The sequence below is a fragment of the Apus apus genome, chromosome 1, assembly GCF_020740795.1.
Source record: "Apus apus isolate bApuApu2 chromosome 1, bApuApu2.pri.cur, whole genome shotgun sequence".
Classification (NCBI taxonomy): Eukaryota; Metazoa; Chordata; class Aves; order Apodiformes; family Apodidae; genus Apus; species Apus apus.
In genome coordinates this window covers 159,143,318-159,165,958 of record NC_067282.1, presented here as the reverse complement: position 1 = coordinate 159,165,958, position 22,641 = coordinate 159,143,318, and the positions used below count along the sequence as shown (strand labels likewise).

Here is a 22,641-nt window from a genome sequence, read left to right as displayed (position 1 = left end):
AATGCATGTATGAATATAAGAATTTATTTTATTTTTTAAAGTTTAAGGAATATTTGCTTTGTTCTTTTTTGTCATGTTAATAAACAGCTATGTTTATGGTGCTTACATTCATGTTTTTCATTTTGAGAAGCCTAAATCTTAGGCATCACTGTTAAGAAGTATAGTGTTTCCTGTCCAGTCTCAACAGTTTATTTCAGGTAATGGAAAGATATAACCATACTTGGTGTTATCCTCAGTAACACACATATGTGAGATAAATAATAATATAGATTTGATAAAAGGTATAGTCCCTGGAAACAGGAAAGGAAGAGTGAGTTCTGGCAAGAGAGGTGTTTGGGCCAGCTGTCCTTCATCAGTTGCTCACAGCCAGTGAAACTAAGAGGGCACAATAGTTAATTGTGGTTGAAGACGCCCTGGTGAAGGGAGGTTTTGAAGACCTGGCTGGATAGAATACTGAGCAACATGGTCTGATCTCAGAGGTGACCCTGGTTTGAACGGGAAGTTGGACAGGAGACCTTGTGAGGTCTCTTCCAAGGCAAGTTTCCCTATGATCCTATGAAACCTGCTTAAAAGAGTGCTTCAATTGCAGGCCCCTGGGTCTCAAGGAAACTTTATCAACCCTGGTGTTAACAAGGAATGTGATACAGTATGGCAATCCAGGAGACTCCTGGAATAGAGATGGGATAATATCTTGATGAATGTGCTAGTTTAGTAGACTAAGGGTGGTGCTCTACTGGCCTTACTACTCACAAACAAGCAACAACTGTTTAGATTTCTGTTTGTTAACGTCGGTCTTGGCTACAGTTACCATGCACTGCTCAAGTTTAAGATACTGAGAGGAGAGGAAAGCAAGTAGCAGAGTGTAGGTCCTGGACCTGAGCTTGTTGGGACACTGTAGGAGACAGTTCTGAAGAGCAAAAGCCACCCAGAAGACCTGACTGATAGTCAAGGAAAACCTCTTCAAAGCACGAAATAGTCCATTCCTGTCTACAGGAAAAGCAGCAGGCATGGCTGGAGGCCAGCTTAGCTGAAAGGGGAACTCCCAGCTGAGCTCAGATTTGAAAAGCAATTGTCTAGGAGGTGGAAGTGAGGACAGGCTACCCAGGAGCAATATAGAAGAATTCTGTGGGCTTTTAGGGATAGGGCTGTGAAGGGCAAAGCTCATCAGAGTTTGAAACCATTCAAGGATTTGAAGAACAACCAGATGGGCTTTTCAGGTCAGTCTGAACAGGAATATGTGTTCTTAGTTAACTTCTGACTGGCTGACTAGAGCCAGTTAGAAGTGAAACATTCCAGCTGTGTGTAGTCTGAACACCAGATCTTCAAAGTTATCTGTATCAGTCTGTAAGTCCTCTCCTATTACTCTGTACTGCTTGCTAATATAGACAAAGCCTTTTCTGGCCAATAAATGAGGTGGTTTTGTCCCTAAACACCTTTAGTCTTGGGTTTCTTTCTTTCTGAAATTCTGTGTTCATACATACATATGTAGTATACATATGTAGATGTACATCATATCAGGAGTGCTGTGGCATGCAAATTAATTATATTTTTTGCTTTGAATATTTAAGTATCTCAATTTCCCAGAGTTTATAGTACTGTTTCTCATCTTGGCTTACAGAGTTTACTACCTGTAGTTTTCCATTAGACAAAATACCTTAGTTTTCCTTCCAATTTCCTCCAGAATTTGCATCACTGTATGATAAAATCATGCCTGTGTCTTGTATTTTCTAAAACATTCATAGTTGCAGTCCTCTGTGATCCTTGAGATCTTTTATTGTTTCTAGCTTCTCACTGTTGGTTTTGTCTTAGGATGTGGAGAGGGAAACATTGAAAAAGCTTTGTACAGACAATAATAATTGTTTTCTAGAACAGACTGGAAACTTTATTGTGAGGACCTGATCCTGCAGCTCGATAAAGCCACTTGTAAACATGAAAAGGCAAGGTGCAGTTGTTATTTTTTGCATTATGTCATCAGCACAGGCTTTCTCTTGATACTAATTATTGACCCTTGTGGCCTGTAGATAAACACTAATATATGCTCCAGGGTAACTGAAGGAACTTCCTACTGAAGACTGTAGACTTCTTTTAATGAAATTTTCCTTCATTAATGTTTTCCTTCAGAGCTCGCCAGCTCTTCTTTTAGCACCTCCAGAATTGCCTTGGAGCTCTGCCTGAAAATGTTTGTTTTATTTTTGTATCCCCATTGCATGGGGAAAACCTATTGTCTTTCATAAATTAAGTCTGTGAATGCTGTTTCTTTAAAAAAATACAACAGCCCAGCAGCAAACACACCCACCTTAAGTTGTGTTTGTTGTGGAGTCTGCATCGCCACCTGAACTCAGTAAAAATGTTAACTATTGTGTCACAGTCAAAGTCTGACTCCAGTGAAGTCAGAGGTCAGACTCCTGTTGACCAGAGCAGGTCTTGCCACTGATGAGTGAAATGTTCTCACTGGTGAAGGAATGGGTGCTATGCTGTCTTCCCTGCCCTGACATGGCACCACATCTCAACTTTCAAAGACAAATAGTTTCTGCAGCTGAAAAGCTATTACTAGTTCAGACTCTGTGCTCCTTTTGCCTGTTGACTGGGAATATCAGCACTGATGTGACTTACTTCTCACTGGGAATTGTCACTTGTATGACAAAAGTTAGGAGTTCTTCTAGGATCAGTTAATTATGCGTGGTTATTATATCTTGAAGCCCTCCCTGCATTGCTATATGCAACTAAGCTTTCCTTCCAGATTTGTTTACTATCATATATGTTTATATGAATGAGAACTGGAACACCCAAGTGTCATTTGTATCTCAGAGTGATGCAGCTGCAGTTTATCTTGTCAGAAGATTTATAGTTTTGTTTACAATACTTCTAAAGCCCCTTTTTGTCTATTTAGCAATTGTCTGTGTATACAGGAAACCAGTTTTGTTGCTTCTTTGAATCACTGGACTATTGTTTCAGTATAGTGTCAGATTTTCTTTTCAAGTTTTCTTCCGCACTTGCTTTGCCTGTGAATAGATTTGTGTTCCCTCGTATGCTGATGTATTGGCAAGGAGTTGTACACATGTTTTGAGAAACACCTCTGCTGTGAACTGAAGTGAAGCTTTGGTGTTTCTTCCAAGGAGCTGATTTGATTTATACTATACAGTTTGTGTGTGCAGGAAATAAGCATTAATGCATCGGGTCAAGGGGAATAAATTGATATTAGTGCACCACTTCTGGCAGCCTTCTTAATCTTAGTGTTTCACCACCTTGCCTGGAATTTTCAGAAGGACTCATAGTTAAGCTGAGCTCACCCAACTCTTTGCCCACCAAGGTCAAGGGTAAGCTCCCCTTGGCGTTAAATAAGGCAATTTTAGTCCTGTGCTAATGCGTTTGAAAGTCTTACCTTTCATTTGTAGTTAATAATATGTTGAGTTTTTTAAAGAATGGCCTGTTGCAGTCTTTGGATCTTTCTACTAAAACATGTTCTATGGTTGAGTGAAAGGATTTTACCCTACATGGGTAAAGGGTTGACTAAGACCCTTGCCAGCCCTGGGGGTCTCTGCCTGGCTCTTTTGGGAGGCAGGCTTTCTCAATGGGCAGCTGGTGCTGCCTTTAAGCAAGGGCATGTGAATCCTCAGCAAAGTAACTACTGAGAAAGGAAAGCTGGAATAAAAAGGAGAACCACTACTTTCTAGTACTTCTCTCTGAAGAAAATATTTCTCTAAATATGTTTTTATTTATTGTAGGCAATGGCTGTGTTTTCTCAGCTTTTCAAAGCAACAAGACATGTTTTTTATTCTTATGCCTCTTCTGTTTAATTAAAAAGTCATGTATTTCTCTTTGATTCAGTTCTGCCACATCCCATATTACATTAGTTTCATCTCCATACCCTTGAACAGAAATTTTGCGGGGTTGCAACATTTAGGGTTGCAAAATGTTTTCATCACCCCCTTGGTTCCTGTGCTCATGGTGGATCTGACACAAGCAGAAGCAAAACACTCAGTTTAAAAGCAACCTGAGGTTATAGCTAGAGATGCTAGCTGGCTGTTTGAGTAGAAATTAACTCGGGATTCTTGGGGCATTTGTTCCTCTTGCAGGCACCCAGATCCAGCATGGGCCTCGTGGCTGCAGCTGCTGGCTGTGCAGGTCCTCAGGCACTGCAGCTTTTGCTGCGGGAGTCAAAGCCTGCCCTGGGCAGGTCCCAGGCCTCCCGCCTCTCCGCAGTGCCAAGCAGCGCAGCCTGGCTCGCAGCCCACGTCGGGACACAAAGGCCTTTCTCCAGTCATCTCACCCGTGGGGCCGAGTCCTGTGGGTGTTCACGGCACTCACCTGTCAGATGGCGCTGTGTCCCTGCTGGCAGCTGGCAGCGAGGTGCAGCTCTTTGGTAGAAGAGTTTAATATTCATATGACTCCGCAGTGTAAGGTAGGTAACCACCTGGTGACTTGACATCTCAGACACTCCCCAAGTTAGCCTGTGTACAGTTTATATGAGGAGTGCCCCCTCAGCTGTGTTTCAGAAACCCTTGGTGGAAGGCACCACTCCAAGAGAAAGCTCAGATCTTGAGTTTTGATTAGAATAAAGTCCTTCCCAGTAGTTTGAATGAAACATACCTTAAGTTCCAGAAAGAGATAAACTAGGGCTTGAGTTCCTCTCCTCCTTGTTTCATCTGAGTTAACTGAGGCAGCTTCTCAACTGGCATGCTGGCCTTTGTGGATCTCCTTCTTAATGTCCAAAACTTTCCCCAGAAATTGTGCATGGACTTTAACTAAATAATTCAGACCTGTCCTGGGGAAAGGAGATTGATGATAAACTTGCATCTTTTCTTTCCTTCTGAATCATGGAGAATTGACCCTGTTACTGAGAGTCTCGTTTTCATTTATCACTATTTGTTTATGTATTTGGTTCATCCTAGTTCTTATACATAGCAATGTTATTGTATCTTTAAATTGTTCAACTAAGAGCATGATCTTCCTTTTCCTATCCCAACTATAAATACATATACTCCACTTGTCTATTTAAAGATGTTACCTATGTTAGGGATTTTTCAGCTGTCAGTATGATCAATGGGTAGAATGTAGGTAAGAAAGAAATGTGTAATAAATGTGTAGGCCCAGTGTCTACTCTTTTGCTAGAAGGCTGCTATCATACTTTTGTTTAGATAAAATTAAGTTGGCCAGCTTGTGGTGTGGCATTGTGTTCATCTGATATCTTGCACAAGACAGCGGCCTGAAAGGAGCTCCTCAGTCTCCAGAAGGCAACGATCATCTTACATGGTGTCCATATGCCCATTAGTGCAAACATATGCATTGCTAAAGTTTGTTTAATTGGAAAAGCCAGTTAAGAGGCCTGAACTAATATATTTGGATTGTCAGACTCAACCTGCAAGCATTTGTTTGTGTAACTGTATGCATGTTAGCATGCTCACTGGCTCAGTCAGACTACTTGCATCTAAATTTACTTTTAATTATCTACAGGATTGGGCCATAATTTGTAAACAGAGTCTGGAGAAGTGAAAACAACTGTGTTTCCGCTGAAGGATGCACGGGGAGTCCAGAGGGACGTTACAGGGTTGTATGTGTCTTGTTTGTGTTCTATTCGCGTTTTTATTTTGTTTTTCAGTTTGTAACCTATAGTAGTGTAAAAAATAAACATCATGTCATTTAGAGAAAAAGTGAATCTCAGTAGTGTGATGACTTTCCAGTCAGACAAATATCCAGAAGTACTGGAGCGTAAAACTTGCTGTTCACTTGAGTTTTGTGTTCTAGCCTGCTGCATGACAAGGTGTTTTCCTGGATAATGCTGATGAGAAGCATTCCTAGTGGCATTGTATGTCCACTGCAGTGTTCATTTAAAAAAATGCTGTTGGCACAGAGCGTATATAAAGTATGAAGAACTGACTGCTTTGCCTCACCAGAGGGAACTGCTGTGGGTTACCTACATCCTTATTTTCTGCATTACACTGAAATTGTATATAATGTTTGGGTTTTGTGATATAATTTCTTCCTTGTGTTAAAAATTATCAGTATCAAAATGACCCTGAAGTCTCCTCCCTCTACAAAAGCTGTTCATCTTTCTTTTGCAGTGGTGACATTCATGCTTGCCATCACGGTCTTTCGTCTTTTCCAGGTTGTCATATATCTGATATAAATTCTAATATATAATTGTGACTACTTTGTCCTTAAATCATTGCAGCTGTGAAGCACAGAACCACTGATTCCTGACCACAGCTAATGGAGTTACTCCTCATACTATATTTTCGTAGAATCATAGAATGGTTGAAGTAGGAAGGGACCTTAAAGATCATAAGGTTCCAACCTCCCTGCTATGAGCAGGGACACCTCACACTAGAGCAGGCTGCACAAAGCCTCATCCAACCTGGCCTTAAACACCTCCAGGGAGGAGGCTTCCACAACCTCTCTGAGCAATCTATTCCAGTGCCTTACTACCCTCATGGTGAAGAATTTCTTCCTGATGTCTAACCTAAATCTGCCCTCTTTCAGTTTAAAACCATTACCCCTTGTCCTGTGACTGGTGAAAATCACTGGTCCTATCTTGTGAAAAGTCCCTACCCAGCTTTTTTGTAGGCCCTTCAGGTACTGGAAGGCCCCTATAAGGTCTCCCCAGAGCCTTCTCTTCTCCAGGCTGAACAGCCCCAACTCTCTCAGCCTGTCTTCATAGCAGAGGTGCTCCAGCCCTTTGATAATCTTTGTGACTCTTCTCTGGACCCTCTCCAACAGCTCCATGTCTTTCCTGTGCTGAGGTCTCCAGAGCTGTACACAGTATTCCAAGTGTGGCCTCACCAGAGCAGAGTAGAGGGGCAGAATCACCTCCCTGGCCCTGCTTGCCACACTTCTTTTGATGCAGCCCAGGATGCAGTTGGCCCTTTGGGCTGCGAGAGCACAATGGCGACTCATGTCGAGTTTCTCATCTACTACCACCTCCACCAAGATTTTCTCACCTTGGTTTTGAAAAAGAGGCTTTCTCAAGATTTAATCATAGTCCTGTCCTATCCTTGCATAGCCTACATTACAAACTTACCAATGTTCTTTGCCTTGCCTTTGAGCTGTAGGAGCATATGGGCTTTGATGTCTGGTTTGTTTGTTTTTTTCCACCTATGGGATCCATTATATTATTAGTAATATTTCTTCTCCAATAGTAAGTAGTCTTGCAGTTGCTTATCCATGAAGTCTTAGCTGTAAAATGAGATGTACCTGAAGTTTTGTTCAGCGTTTCTGTAACATAGTCACTGGTCTGAGAGATGATGAAAGGACATCAATGCTAGGTCTCTCTTGCTCAATATACCCACTGTGACAAGGAACTCACCATTAACCTCTGCCAGGTTCTATCAAGCTGGATACCCACAGCACCATGAGAAGGAAGGTTGACTAAGGGAATCCCAGCAGTGGTATAGGACCTCTTTCCACTCCCTTTTGCTGTCCTGTCTCCAGACAGAGAGGTGCCAGGTGGCATCTGCTGATTTCTTGTGTGTCTTTGAGAAATGGTGTCAGGGGTGCCTTGTTTGAGGCTCCTTGTTAGTTTATTTTTTGAACCGCTTGACCCTCAACCCTCTCTCTTTTTTTCTCTGTCATCACATGTAATTTTTTTGGTTTCCCCACATCTAGCCCTCTGATGCCTGTCCCAGATAGGAAAGCCAGTCAGGGCAGTGATCTAGGAAAGGATAAGCTGACAGGGAGCATTTTATCGCATGGTTTTCAGTTACTGCCTTTTTAGGCATAGATTGTAGCACTCATTTAGATGTTTTAATTTGACTGGAGGTAGCTAATGAAAGTTCTGTCTTTTAACACTACAGTCATCATTATTTTCATGCAAAGTGGTAATACAATACATACTTGAAGAAAATGTATATGCCATGTCTGGAACACCAAAATGAATCACCTCAGATGCAGAGGCAGAAGGCAATCACTCAAAACAAGGTATGATTTAGAATAAAGATATGGGAAATGTGCTAGTAAATAATCTTCCCCCACCATTCCAGGTTTATAAAATAAGTCTTGGCATCTGCACACAAAGGTGGTTGGTGCTTTAGGAATGCCAAAGAGGATGTGGCTGTTTGACTGAACTACAACCAATGCAAAGCTTGGTTTTGCCTACAGGTTATGAGAAAGTGTTGAGAGCTGTTCTCAGCTTTGAGTGGCTTATCCTGTTTTGGTAGCTTGAGTTCAGAATATATATACATACCTAGGTAGCTTGTTTCCAATGGGAAATGAATGTGTTTAAGTAGCTGAAAAGAAATTGTTCAAGAGAATCGTTGCTTCTGGCAGGCCAAGACTGATTCTCTTTCTGGTGTACCCAGGCTGGCTGGTGAAACTTTGGCCCTGGGAGGAAAAACAACTGAACCTGTTACTGTTCTTGGTGTTTTCTCATGGGGAAATCTGCGTGATGGAATTATATTTAGTAAAGAAAAAAGCTAAATGACTCATCTGTAGAATAGTTTTATATCACTTTCCTTTTTCCCTCTGTACCTGTTGGTACATTTATGCTGTAAAATACACCAGAATTTAATTTCAGGGTAGTTTTCTTAGTGACTAAAGCCAGAGGAAAAGCTGTTTTTTTCTTTTTATATGCAGCTGTTTTGTAGACTTCCAATTAATCTTCAAAGCCTAGTTATTGGTCTAGTTTCATCACAAAGTCTTGAAATCAAACTTTAAAAGGATCATTCATGTTTGGAGATAAAGCCAATCATAACTTTTTCTGCTACAAGTTGAAGATTCAAGTTTTGATTTCCTTTGGTTTTGTTCTGAACAATAAGGAGCTCTTCTAATATGAGGAAAGATAAAGGAAGGGGTATTCTTGGTGTATGAAGTCCTGCCCATTCTGTGTTTTCTCATAATGTTTATGAATAGTTCTTGTTTTCTTGTGGACCATGAGAACCTTGGACCAAGAACCTTGGTAGAATATTTTTTTTTATCAAAGCTTTGGGTAAACCAGCAAACTACTGGGAGCTAGGGAAGGCAGTGTTTTTGTCACTCCTTTGTCTTCCCATGATATTTTGTTTGTTTGGTTTTTTTTGTTTTTATTGTGGTTGAGCAGTTGGATTGTAATCTGGGAAGAAATGTATGCAGTAACACCTTTAGACAGTGACATGAAAAATAATTTAATTTGCTAATAATTTATTTACATTTCTGTCAAGAACCTCACCTATGGAGTAGAAGTCAGTTCATCACCTTCTGACTTTTATTATATACATCTCATGGTGAAGATTGTAGATTTCAGGTCTACTCTGTGAACTGCCCTAAGGATAAATATTCAGGAAAATTCAATCTATGTTAATGTTAGGTAATACCTCAGAGTAGAAGCATCTCATATTTCCACCAGACATTGGGACTAGCAAGTGAGCTGTTGTTAAGAGGAACAAAACTCTGAGGCTTCTTAAAGTCCGGCAATTATGTATTTTTTTTAATTAAGAAACACAAAATTTGATTTTAAAACAAACCTTGAAAGCCTTGATCTTGCATAAGCGCTTTAGTCTTAGGCCCTGAATCTTTCACAGTAGTTCATGTTTAAAACTCGTAGAAGAATGGTGTAATACTTATAGCTGAACGGTGTAAAACTGTAATCCTGTAAAGATTTGAACTCTTCTTGCACAGCACCCCTTGCTGCTGGAGAGGAGTTTAACACCAGGGGGGAAACTTGGAAGCATTAGGTATTCCTAACTTAACATAGGAGACATCTTTGTTAACTAAAGCACAGGGTTTTTTAAGGTTTCAGGAGACTGTGATCACAACCTTTTATTGCATTTGAAAGAGAAGAGGAAACTGGACTGTGGTGGATCAACCCTGGCTGGATGTCAAGTGTCCACCAAAGCCACTTTATCATTCCCCTTCTCAGCAGGACTGAGGAGAGAAATTACAACAGGCTCATGGCTGGAGATAAGGACACTTAAGAGATCACTCACCCATTACCATCATGGGCAAAACAGAAAAAGGGAGAAGTAGTTTAATTTAGTAGCAATGAAATAAGAGAAACACAATGAAATCTTAAAATCTTGAACTTCCCAAACTATTCTGTAATTCACTCTACATGGATCTTAATCTTTGTTCAGAGTGCACTGCATACCCGTAAGAATTGTTTGGAGAAGGAGTTCCCCCTTTTAGCTCAATAGAAAAAAACAAAACACGTAAAAAAGTTAATGTAGTTGTCTGCTCTGCTCCCATGGGTGGCTAAAATGGGCTACAGTCACACATGCCATCTTATTGTTCTCCTCCTAAAAATTGTTACCAAAGTAAATTAATTTTAGATTATTGTTTCCACAGCAGTTGTGCCTGCAGAATATATATCTAAATGGGGGACTCTGGTCTTGATCTGGACCATGATAAAATGTTGTCTGGATGCCAAACCAAGATCCCTGAAATTTGCTGTCTCCTGAGGCTGTGCATGAGACCACTTGCCTCTCAGCCCAGGGTGTCTCAGGTGCCGCTCCTAGCCACAGGCATGGTGAAGGGGGCAACATGTCCATCATGAAGAATGTGGGGTTTTTTCTTCACGACAACCATGGGGAGCTGGTTTGGCAGAATGATGCTGGGAGCTGGGCATTTAGGCAGAAGAGCAAAGAGCATTTTCCTGTGGAGAAAGAGCTATCAGAGCTGGGTCAGAAGCAAAGGTGAGGGAGCTACCCTGTTAGCTGCTGCTTCAGACTGCAGCCTGCCTGCTCGGATGGCCCAATCAATTTGTGCCTGCTGTGACATGCAGATCTCCAATTATTTGTGGTTTTCAGCAGGTTTTTTTAAAGGACACTTGGGTAGCTCTCATGCATTTGTAGTTCTTGGCTCACTCACTCAGGCTTAACTGTGCCTTTTTATGGCCCATCTTGCAGGTCCCAAACTGTCTTCTGCTGTGCTGTTGTCATCTCTGAACCCTGCATGTGGTGTCATCTATGTTTTGTTTACATTTGGTGCACTTACCCAAATGCCATGCGTCTTATACTTACCAAGACTGATCCTCTTGTAGTTTGAGGGCAGCAAGCTCCCTTTCCCCTTTAAGATTGCTGATTTTACTCCCTGCCCTTATAAATACTGGTCTCTCCAAAGACTTTCTCCTCAAGCATCAAAAAACTACCTTAAGAGCCTTTTGCTTACATTTTCAGTAGATAGCTTCTTCAAACTACTCCCAGATGTGCCATCCGTCCAAATAATATCAGGCTGGTTAGTTTTAGATCTTCCTGACAAATGTGAAAGAATCCCCATATTGAGCTGTGAATAAAACTCCTGTGAAAAATTCCTTCCCTGCCTTTTTAGGGTTAACAGTTGCATTTAAGTAATGGAGCATAAGAAAGCTTGTTTTGGTATTTAAAACAGAAAGAAAACTGGAAGAAAAGTTGCTGTGTGTGTGGGTGCCCCCTTGGTTTCGGTTTGGTGCCGTGTCGGTGCAGGGGACAGCCCAGCAGAGCATTAACTGGGCAGGAGGCTGTCTTCTGTCTTTTAAATTTGCATCCTTTTCTCTCTCACTGTATATTCTCTTTTTAATGGATCTTAAAGATCATTCTAAGCAGCACGCCAGGGTGTTGAAAGAGCTTCCCTGACTATTATACCGTGCTGTTATACACTCCTGTGTATTTCTAACCTGTATTTGCTGTCAAACTTGTAGCTCTGATTTTCTGTATCCTGCCAGTGTTTTACCAGAGTGTGCATCTGGACCTTCCTGTCTCGGCTCATTTCTGTCATCACACCAAGTGCTATGAAGCTCCTTTTGACTTGTAACCTTACTGAATCAGTGTGGAGAGCTGTCTTTTGTGTCTACATGGATGTATATATCTGTATATCTATCTGCATCTATATCTATCTGTCTGTCTGTCTATCTATCTATCTATCTATCTATCTATCTATCTATCTATCTATCTATCTATCAGTATAGATGCAGTATGCACACTGTAAGTAGTGAGGTGGTTACTGTTGGCTGCAGGGTGTCAAAATCTTACTTTTTTCCTGAATTGATGTGCTGATAATGCCCAGGCTTCCTAAAATTACCCCCTTTTCTTTGAGGCTTATCAGCACTCCCATTTCAGGTAGGTGCTCTGATTGGGTCCAAAGGCATGTTGTTCAGCTGCTGTTTTCCTTGTCACAATGCTCCTATCTTGAAATAATTTTCCCTTTACACCAAACTGTTAATTTTGTCTGTGTGCTCATTTGGGTTTGTTTGGGTGTTTTGGGGTGTTGTTTTTTGTTTTGGTTTTGTTTGTGGTTGTTTTTGTGTTGTTGTTTTTGTTGTTGTTGTTTTTTGTTTTTTTTTTTTGGGGGGGGTTGGGGGTTTTTTGTGATCTTTGGTGTTTTTGTTTGGTTTTGTTGTGTTTGGTTTTTTTTCATGCTGCAACCTAGTGAATGGTGCCTGAACCAGGAAAGCAGAATGATTTGGGAGTTTTATTCCCAGTTCTAGTGCTGATTTAAAGCATGGCCTTAGGCAAGTGACTGCTGGTCTGCTTTCCCTTACGTTCACTGGAGGCAGTGATACTCATTTATACATCTCCTGGAGCTCCTTAGCTGTGGTATGAATGCACAGGGTGGATGGACCCACAGGACCTGCAGTAACTAGCTGCAGTGGGTGTTGTGGAGTACTTGTTAATCACTTTCTGTATATTTTTATTGTCCCCCTCCCAGGCCAGATGGAATTGAAATTTATAGTTCTGAGAAACTGGATTCCTTTGTTCATACTGTATGGCTTCCTTCCCCCCCCCCCCCCCTTTTTTTTTTTTTTCTTCTTTTCTTTTGCTCGTTTTGGTTTGTTTGTGATTTTGTTTCGGTTTGTTTTGGTTTTATTTTCTTCAGTGTGGGGGTATCTAATAAAGGATTCAATCTTCTGGAATGTGCACGCTGGAAAGTGACAAACAGCAGAGACTTCCAGGGGAGGCCAGGTCCATGAGTTGGCTTTAGGAGAGAGAAAGAATGAGGCAACTGTAAAATAAAAATATGCATAATGCAGTTAACATACAAGTATTGTACACAAAATGAGTAGTCTGCTCTCTTTCTTCATCATGCTAGAATGTGATGGCATTTCAGACTTCATTACTTCAACTGATATTTAATGCTTTATGACAGGTGACTGGTTTGATGGCATCTGCTTTTCTCAGATTAAAAATAAAATTATATATATATATAGCCACTTGTATTTCCTTTCATTTGAGGCCTACAAAGGGTTAAGGACTGCTGAATGCAGACATATATGGTGCTGTATTGATATTATGTACTTTGTAATAGAAAACAGAATTATCCAGGTCAAATATCAATAACATTCTATATGCCTTTCTAAGAAAATATAATTAAAACCATTCAAAGCTGTTTCCCATAACTGAATTTACCGTGTCTTAGTGACTTCAGTCCCACATCTACAATGAGATATTATAATTGACTTCTGGAATTCTGTCTCTTTTAAAAATAAAGAAAATTTGAAATCAGGTGGTGGTATTAATTTTATTAGAAATCTTGCCCTCCTTTTCTCCCTGAAGCAGGGATCATGTTGAATTGTTTGAACAAGAAAAGATTGGGGTAGCACTTCAGCCAGCTTAAATTGTCACAGTCCCACCAAAAGCAGCTAAACCAGTGGACAGTCAACTGACACAACCTGTCTCACATTCTGCACTTAAGCAACTTATTCCTTTGCATCCAAGACTACCAGTTACAGCATTACTGCTGGTTTTATTATCAAGCTATATTGACTTGTTTCCATATTGAATATCGTGAGTAGGATTTAGAGTAGGAAGTTCACTAAATTGTTTCAGTATTCAGACAGGCTGAATTTGCTTTTCTAATTCTCTCCCTCTCTCTCCTGAAAACAAATATTTTGTCATCTCATCCACATTTAAATCAGGAGTATATTCTTCCAGGCATGTCATTTTCATGATAAATATATCTTGTATATTCAGTAAGTTCTTAAAACCTATTTGCTAGCATGGCCTCTTTAAAAAAAGTGTATTATAGTCTCAAAACTTGAATACTTATCTAAAATAAGTGATACTATAACATATTAATTAGTTATATTTATTCTGAAGACTTGTACCAGTCTGCCTGTATTTTTTTCACAAATCTGCTAGTGGAATAATTTTCAGTTATAAATATTAATAATATGGAACTGTTTCTGCACATATTACAAAAGCTTAACTAAAATATTTTCTGAGAATAGTTTTGTTGTTGTTGTTGGCTGTGGGTAGCTTAGCACTTCATAGTTATTACACAATATATGATCAATATTTAAGATTTTTGAGAAGTAAAATGTATGCAGATGGCTAAAATAGATGTGTATACACACCAGCCCATATATGTGTGTGTGTATATATGCATAAAGAAATAGGTGTAGAATCTTACAAGGAGTTTAAATGTTTTATTTCCACAAAGTTCAATGTGCTCATGTAACGTTGGTCTGATTTTCCTGAAATCTGAAGTTTCCTGGAAGTTGGTAGGGATTCTGTTGTAGAAGAGACAGAATAATTCAGACTGTTTCCTTTCTACTTAAATTGCTTTATATTGGGTATGTTTGTGGCTCTAATAGAGCACCTAGATTTAACATTATCTTCCTTTAATAACATTCAGACATGTATATTTGTTGGTTGTGGCAGCCAGAAATATTTTTTAGTTCACTAATGGTTTACATCCTTTTTTATGTAGCTAGGCCTTAATTACTTAAATAAGGAGCACCCCTCATGTCCTGAGGCAGACAGTGGCTGCACTTCGAAAAACCTGATGGTCAGTGGTACTCCAAAGGAGAGGTGGTAAAAGAAAATAATTCTAAAAGTTTTGAGAGCTGAACAGGAATTTTGTGTATGTGTATTTTTTTTTTTTTTTTCCTTCAGCAAGTACCTTTTAACCTTATTATAGCTTAATAGATACATGTGGAGTTGGTAGACAGAAAGACTTCTGTATGGACTGTAATTATATTCCTTGTGCTGTCAAAATTGCTACAGTTCTGTGGCTGAGTTTTAAAAATTACATCCTAAAGATGATACGAGCTACTCTCCTTGTTGCTATTTGAGCCAAATACTCAACTAGGAATTAATCTGGGTGAATCGTGTCCTAAGTTATTTTACAAATAATTTTGAGTCAGCTGCAAATTGTAGGTAAGTTTGAGCCATAATTTATGTATTTAACTTTTTGAACAAGATCTCAGTATTTCAGTTTAAAATGCAGACTAGTTTACGCTCCAGGTATTTGTTAAATATTGTAATAGCTGTATGTTTTGATGTCTATATTTTCTGCTCATAGTATTAGAAACTACATTAGCACATAAAAGGGAACAGGAATAAATAATTTAAACATCTGTAGGGCTCTCATGTAATTTTCATTAGTTCATGTCATATATGTTTTCTTCATGTCTAGCTTAAAAATGGCTCTGCAGTCTTGTTTCGGATTGCTGTATGTCTTCTCAAAATATAAGGGTGATGGTGGTAAAATATTTGCCAAAAGGAATGTATAAGAGATTTTTATGGACTGTCCTGTTGTTCTCTTACCTTGAGATAAAACTGCTTACAAACACTCAGGAGCAAGCACACAGACTGGGGAGGGGCTGTAGATTTTCACTTAGACAGTTCACTCTTTTTCAAATCCGATAGTGCTGTGCCATTTCAGGAAGGATTCTGGATTACAAGCATTATAGTATCATTAAATATTCTTAATTAAAAGTTCACTGTTTTAGCATACAGGTGGCAGTAGGAAGATTAAACCAAGCAGATTAATATTACTAAAAGACAACAGAAAAAACAATCTGATCCTGACCTGCATTTCTTTTTTTTCTCTGCAGTTTTCCCCCGATCCCCTATTTTTCACATAGCCCATGAAAAAAACATTGTTAAGTAAAATTTTTGCACACATGTATAAATTTGGCAGAATTGATTGCTTGCCTGGGCCTGCCATGTTTATGTTTTTAACTCTGTTCTTACTTGCTGTGTGAGAAGCATCACTGTAGCATGCACAGGAATATTAATTGCAGTAACATACACAGTAGTATATTTTTTCCAGCTGCAAATTAATTATTCCCTTTATCTTTGGGATTATTGTGGAACGCTATGATTTTATGGTTATTATCAGGCCTCTTGAGGTAGTTAGAATATTGTGTAATACTTTTATGAGTTCAGAAACCAAACTTTACTGTACAAGAGTGGTTAACGCATATGGATACACCCCCAAAGTTTCCAGTAACAATTGCATTCCAAGAAAGGTGCTAAATATATTGCTACCAAGAATCTTCTGGTTTTTTCCTCCTTCAAACTTTGATGTCATTTGGGAGTGCCAAGAATTTTCACTTCACCTACTTAAAACATTTAAATGTGAATATAAAAAATTGCCTTAAATTTTTATCCTACCCAAGAAGCTTGATCCTGTGGCTATCACCTGGCAAAAATTCCTGCTGTATTAAATGCAAGTCTTCCTTCTGTCAGGACTGCAGAAGTCGGGCTGGAGTTACAGTCAGCCCTTCATGGTGAAAGTATTCTGAGCCCACGCGAGGCTGCTGGTGTTGTTATTCTAGCTGAAAACTTCACTACAAAGGCATAAGCCCTTGAAAATAAAGTATGCAAGATCACTTGTTTACATTTTATAATTCAGAGATGTAAACTGGGTGGTAGTGTCATGGTCAGTGTTTGTTTTGATTTAGAGATGTGTTAACCTTTTGAGGTGGTGGTTGGTTTTTTTTTATTTGTGTTTTTTTGGGAAACAAGTTCCTAATGTAAGTTTTTTATATGCCCAAAGCAAAAGCCATAAATGGATTTGAAATTATGACATACTTCTTTAGGTCAGCATTATACTTACTACACAGTTTCTACCCACCATTACTTTGCGAAGTGAGAGCAAAGGATAATTGGGGCAGTTTGCAGGCAATAACAACCAGCATTTTCTCACAGGAACCTTAGTAACCGTCTGACATAACGAAGGTAAAAGCAAATTGAATTAGAAAAACAGCAAACATTGTGTTTTATAACCCAAAATAAAATTCTTCTGCAGCAACTAGTCCTGTAATGTAATCCAATCTGTTTTAATACTGAGATTTTTCCAAGAAAGCAGGAAACAGTAAAGGGTAAGGCTTTCAGACCTCTGCTGTTTCGTTTACAGATCCCTTGTGTTAATTTAATGCTTCTAGGGAACTGGGGCTCTTTCTTTTTTCTTAGAATCCCTTCTCTAGGAAATACTGAGTGGTGTGGCGCTGAGAAACAGTCATGGTTTACAACAGATAAGCCAAAGGACCTGACTTCAAATTCCACACTTCTCTGAGAAAACAAAACACACCAATGCATGCTTCTCTCCAAAGCAGATGATTTCTTGCTAACAGGCTACAGAAAATTTACCTTAGAAGGAGCTTAGCAGGCAACCTTCAGAGCCTTGACTCTCCTCCCCTTCTCCTGTCCCTCCAGTGCATTCACCAACATCTAGCAGTTCTGTGTAGTTCTGTGCAGTTCTGTGCAGTCAGGTTTTTTTTTAAAGATATAAGATAAATATTTACAGCTGTTACTTCTGGAGCATTACCCTGAAAATCTTACTGGCATAAAATTCCCACTCCCACTGGTGTGGCTGTGCCAGTTCCAAACCCAGCAGTTGCAGTGCCTTTGCCGTCCCAAAACCCTGCCAGTGCATTTTCCCTCTGCTTGAAACACCCCTCCCTCCCCCCATACCAGAAGCACCCACCTGGACAACTGGATTTTGCAGCTAAAATGGATTTCATCTGGAAAAAAATTGAACGAGTTGCTTGCAAAAACCCAGACTGGCTGATGTCAGCTGCAGCAGCTTGAGATTGCCCAGGCAATACATGTTTTGGCTTCTCACTCTTTCTTTTCCTCATTTTGCTGGTTCAAAAAAAAAAGGTTTCACAGTGTGATTTCTGAAATTACAACAGCCCTGGCTTCTGGAGTTTTGTTGGCAGTGAGGGTTTGGGGTGTAAATTGCAGGATTTGGGCAGAGGGGTCCATGGGGTGCCCCCTGTGGGGTGTCAGTGAGCTGCTAATCCCCAAACTGCCTGTGCCACCTGGCCTACATGTGCTGGGGGAAGATGGGAGTGAGCAGGAGGCATCTGGAAGGGGGCCATCACTGGGGACATCTCTGGGGACATGGTCCTGGTCCTCAGAGGAGTAGGGGAGAACAACATGAGTGGGGGAGAAGGAATAAGGGAGGCACAGCAGGAAGGAACATCTGCCTGACTCCAGCTGCCTCTGCTGCCTGTCCTCCTGCAGACTGAGGAGTGTGGCATGTGGGGAGAACAAGGGAAGCTGAGACTAGGAAGGGCGAGAAATTTATGTTGCTGTTTGTTTTGGGTTTTTTTCCCCTCGATATCTGAATCAATAGTTAAAACTTTTGGATAATTGGCAATAAAATTAAGTGTGTTCCTAGACTTGAGACTGTTTTGTCTGCAAGAGGAAGGGAAAATAAAAAATTAACAACAGGCTTTATAACCAGCAGGCTCTTATGTCTTTGGCTGTAGTTTGCCTGGCACGGGGAAGGACTTTCAGGAACTTCGCAGTTGCTGTGGTACAGATCAACCTCATAGACACTCTTCCTCTCGTCATTTATTTTTTCTTTGCTATGTAAAGGCAGGGTGAATATCAAAGGCTGAGCTGTATTCTCTCCTGGTCCTTGGGTAGGCCAGAAGGATCTCAGGTGGATCTCAGATTCATGCAGCAGGAGCAGAGATTTTGCAGAAGAGCATTGCCCTATATCATGCGTTCATGGTCCAAACCTCACCCCTGGGGCCATACAGCTTAGGAAACAAGATATAGCAAACAGTTGCAGGTGTACCATCGAGAATCCTACTGCCAAGCCAGGACAGGTGCAGCTCCCCTAGAGTCACCCTCATAGTTTAGGCTTATGCCTGTGAAATTGGTAGTTCATGGGATCTGCAGAGTGGGTTGTTGTGGCACTCTAGAGATTTCCCAAGATCAAGGAAACATCTTGGGAATCTTCTCCAGAAACAGCTGTTACTCCCACAATAAGCATAGGGAGACAAATCTTAAGCTATGGTAGATAAAGCACCACCCTTTCTTCCTAAACCTTCTTTCCTGAGTTTTATGTAGGAGAGAGAGCTCTACAACCATTTCATCAACAGGTTTGGTTTATGCTTGCAATATGAATTACATAAGCTAATATTGAGGAGTGCTGGGAGAGAAAAAGGACAAGGAAGTTCTGATTTTAGAGGGTATTAACAAGCTGAATACTGTGCTGGTCAGATTTGTAGCAATTTTAGAGCTTCTTGTTTCATTTTCCTTTTGTGAAGGTACTTGAATCCTGCAAAAAATTCTTGATAATGTCAAAATGTTGCCCCTACCAATTATGGAAACAAAGTTTGAAAAACAAGTTGGCTACTCTGTCAAAAATTTGCAAAATAAACTTCCTCTCTCATTCCTGCCATTTCCAGATTTTTGTTTTGTTTTGTCATCCTGGTATGTAAGCTGCTATGGGTTGGCAGTGTTGTATGAAGTATCACTCATTTCTTCTAATCCATGTGTTAACTCTTTGAAACAGCATATTGCAGCAGTTGTTGTTTGTTTTGTTGGGTTTTTTTTGCATGAACAGACTTTGAGAAAACATGAACATAGAAGTAATCTAAGGATGGCCATATGAAGCCATGCCAAGGTCCCTCTGTCTCAGCAACCTGTTCACAGTTAAGTAGCCCAGTGGCCAAGAGAAAGCTGCAAGAACAGGGACCTCCCTATAGCAGTAGATACCTGCCATGCTCTTCCTGCAGGCTGGGGCTTGGACGTCTCATGAGCTGCCATTTGTATCTTGGTGTAGTATAGGCCTTAATGAATGTTTTTCTCCTTTAGTTTGAGAATGTGCTTGTTGAAATGTTGTGCCTGGAGATTATGAAAGATTTAACTTTTGACCTACTCTGCCATTCCTTTGCATTTGTTGCATTTCTTTTCCCCAAGCATGGTTGGCTTGATGGAGAGAATGCAGCATGCTCTTTCTAAGGATGTAGCCTGTGGTGACCACGTAATAAAAACATCTACCTTCAAGCACAAAGACAAGTTCTAGTTCTACAAATAGATGCATGTGGTAAGATCCTTTCTCTTTGGCCTTCCTCTCCTCTTCATTCACCAAGAGCACTTCCTAGGCTCAGGGGATAAGAGTAAGTCGTGGATGCTCCCTTGCTGGAAGTGTTCAAGTCCCGGTTGGATGGGGCTTTGAGCAACCTGGTCTAGTGGGAGGTGGCCCTGCCTATGCAGGAGGGTTGGAACTAGATGCTCTTTAAGGTCCCTTCCAACCCAAACCATTCTGTGATTCTATGAAACTTTTTTTGCATTTAAAATTTACTCTGTAAAGTCACAAGACTGTTTTAGTCTGACAATGCATCTCATAAAGAATAATGGCACCCAGCTGCCTGGGGGTCTCAGTTTGGTGTTATTTACTCAAAGTCTCACACAAAGACCTGAAGCATTTCATTTTGTCGCTGTGTGATGCACAACAAACCAGCTTCGTGCACTGAAGGGTGATGTCTGTCTGTCTGTTTCTTCTGTGGAAAATGGTCCCCAGCAGTGTTACTAAGAGTGGCTGCCTTCTGGCTGGTGCAACTTTCAGCATTGATTATTTCTTTTCTGCCTAGGATTAGTCTGTTCAGTTTTGTGTAGTTGTTCAGCAGTAATGTGAAATAATATGTGCTGTGATGTGGAAGTTGCTTAACATGGGTGGTCTTCCAGATCTATTGAAAGAGCTGTTCCATCTACTCTGCTGCTTCATCTCTTTGCTGGATTTCCTGGCAGCCAGAAGGAAAATAACAAAACTGCTCTCTGCATACCAGACAGATAGAATTTGTCCTACGTCATATTAAGTAGTGCTTATTAATTCATAGCTGCTGGGTTTTTTTTAATTGAAGATTAAAGTTTGTAGCTGATGAATTCATAGGAGGCAAGATGGGTTTCTATGTTGTCCTACAGGTTGTAATAATAATAATAATCAGCAAGAAAATTACAAAAGGCCTCCTATTACAAAATATGGATTAAAACAAGTCAACTTTTATGCAAATGTGGTAATCTTTGTTTTCACAAAAACTTCAGAAGTGCAGTGGGGTTTTCTGCTCATACTGAGATCCTTGATTTTTATTAAATTTTCTTTTGTTACACTGTTGGGAGGTACTGAAGTTGAATAAAAGCATTATCAGAGAGACACCTTAAAATGTAGAGTATATTCAGTGAAGAGAAAATATATTAAAGGTGAAGTTAAAATATGCATTTCATTTTTACTTAAACATTAACAGAATGACTGAGTTTGTCCAAAGACTAGAAGTTAGTATGAGTGTTTGTGGCTGACCATGTGAAGTGTGGCTATAATTGTCTTGCCTTTCATTTATAGATAATTAATTTACAAGCTAGAGCTTTGATCTTTCAGGTTGATGCAGACCTGGTCTAGTTAATATATTGACTTCTGCCATGGTTGGGTTCCAGTTCATTGCACAATTTTACTTGTAAAAGCGCAGCCTGGTCAGTCGCTGGTAGCTGGGCCAGCACAGTGGGAATAAGTTGACAGAGCCAAAGTTATCCTGCCTGATAACTCACTGGTTGCAGTAGCCTGAGAAATGTAAAATGAGAGCCAGCCCTGTTGTCTTCAGCAGTTACCATCTCCAGGTGTGGAGCCCGTGATATGTAGGGCAAGGGAAAAACAGATTATTGTTTTACTTCTGCAGCTAACAAATTAAGCAGCAGAATTAATAGTTTCCCCAGAGTTTATTGCAGGTTCAGGAAGTGAACTATTAAGTCCCAGTTCACTGTCCTAACCACAGATGGTTTTTCCTATCATCAATTAAATACAATAATTTGACAGCTTTCAAGGCTGTTTTTCAGGGGTACATCAGAGCTGGTGGCACCAGTCCATCTTAACCTATGTGTCTTGTAATGTCTGGTATCTATTTTACTTAAAAATTTGTGGGGATTTAATTTCTGAGATTAAAGTCTCCTTCTAACTCACTTATAAATTCTTCCATAGTCCCACAAGAAGAGAGAAATTGCTGTTTCCTCTGTAGAGAATTATTTGAGGTAGTATTTCAAAACCATCGGTGTGTATACTTTTCAGAAAACCTGATAAAATAATTCTTTACATTCATAAAGGATTGCACCTCTATATTAGTTCTAAATACTTTTTTCCTGTTTTTTTTACTCCCTTCCATGTAAATCCAGGTACTTACTTCTGCTCTGAGGATTAGATGGCACAGAGATTAATGTTTTAGAAAAGAGAAATTATTTTGCAGTACAGTTGTACATGCCTGGATGTAAGATTCCAGTGAGCATGAAGAATAGCTATCAGATTGTTTCATTGAATTTTCACTGGAAATCTGGAAATGGATCTGGGGAATTTTACCAAAATACATAACTCCAGAATGCATGAACTTTAAACCGCTTCAATAATTCCTCATTTTTACAGTTATCACTGTTCCTAATGAATTTGCTGCGATGACTTATGTTAATGGCTTTCAGTATGTTTGTTAGGATTCCACGATGCTTATTGTTTGTACATCATAAAAATACTATGCTGTCTTTCAACAGAAAGGTTTTCCATTTAACAGTCCTTTTAAGTACATTTCATGATTTCATGAAGTAACAAAGACAGTCATTAAAAGACAACATTGAATAACTTCTGCCAAGTTTCAGTGAACAAATTTTTATTTAAATTAGGAATGGAAAAGATTTTCTGAACCTAGTATTGGTTCTCTTACTGTTCCAGGCAACCTCCTCCTGTTATGCCATT

At 39.9% G+C, this 22,641-nt stretch overlaps 1 protein-coding gene across 4 annotated transcripts in view; it reads left to right on the top strand.

Moving 5' to 3' along the window:
• CRADD (CASP2 and RIPK1 domain containing adaptor with death domain) overlaps positions 1-22,641 on the top strand; it is a 165,052-nt gene that overhangs the window by 9,625 nt on the left and 132,786 nt on the right. The window contains exons 3-4 of one of the 4 annotated variants that reach the window (XM_051610086.1): positions 4,077-4,402; positions 5,455-5,645. The exons of the other annotated variants lie outside the window; for them this stretch is intronic. Of the exons in view, the coding sequence (XP_051466046.1) occupies positions 4,077-4,402; positions 5,455-5,493 (365 nt within the window). The 3' untranslated portion in view covers positions 5,494-5,645. Of the gene's footprint in view, positions 1-4,076; positions 4,403-5,454; positions 5,646-22,641 lie in introns of those variants that run through there. 4 annotated transcript variants of the gene reach the window in all.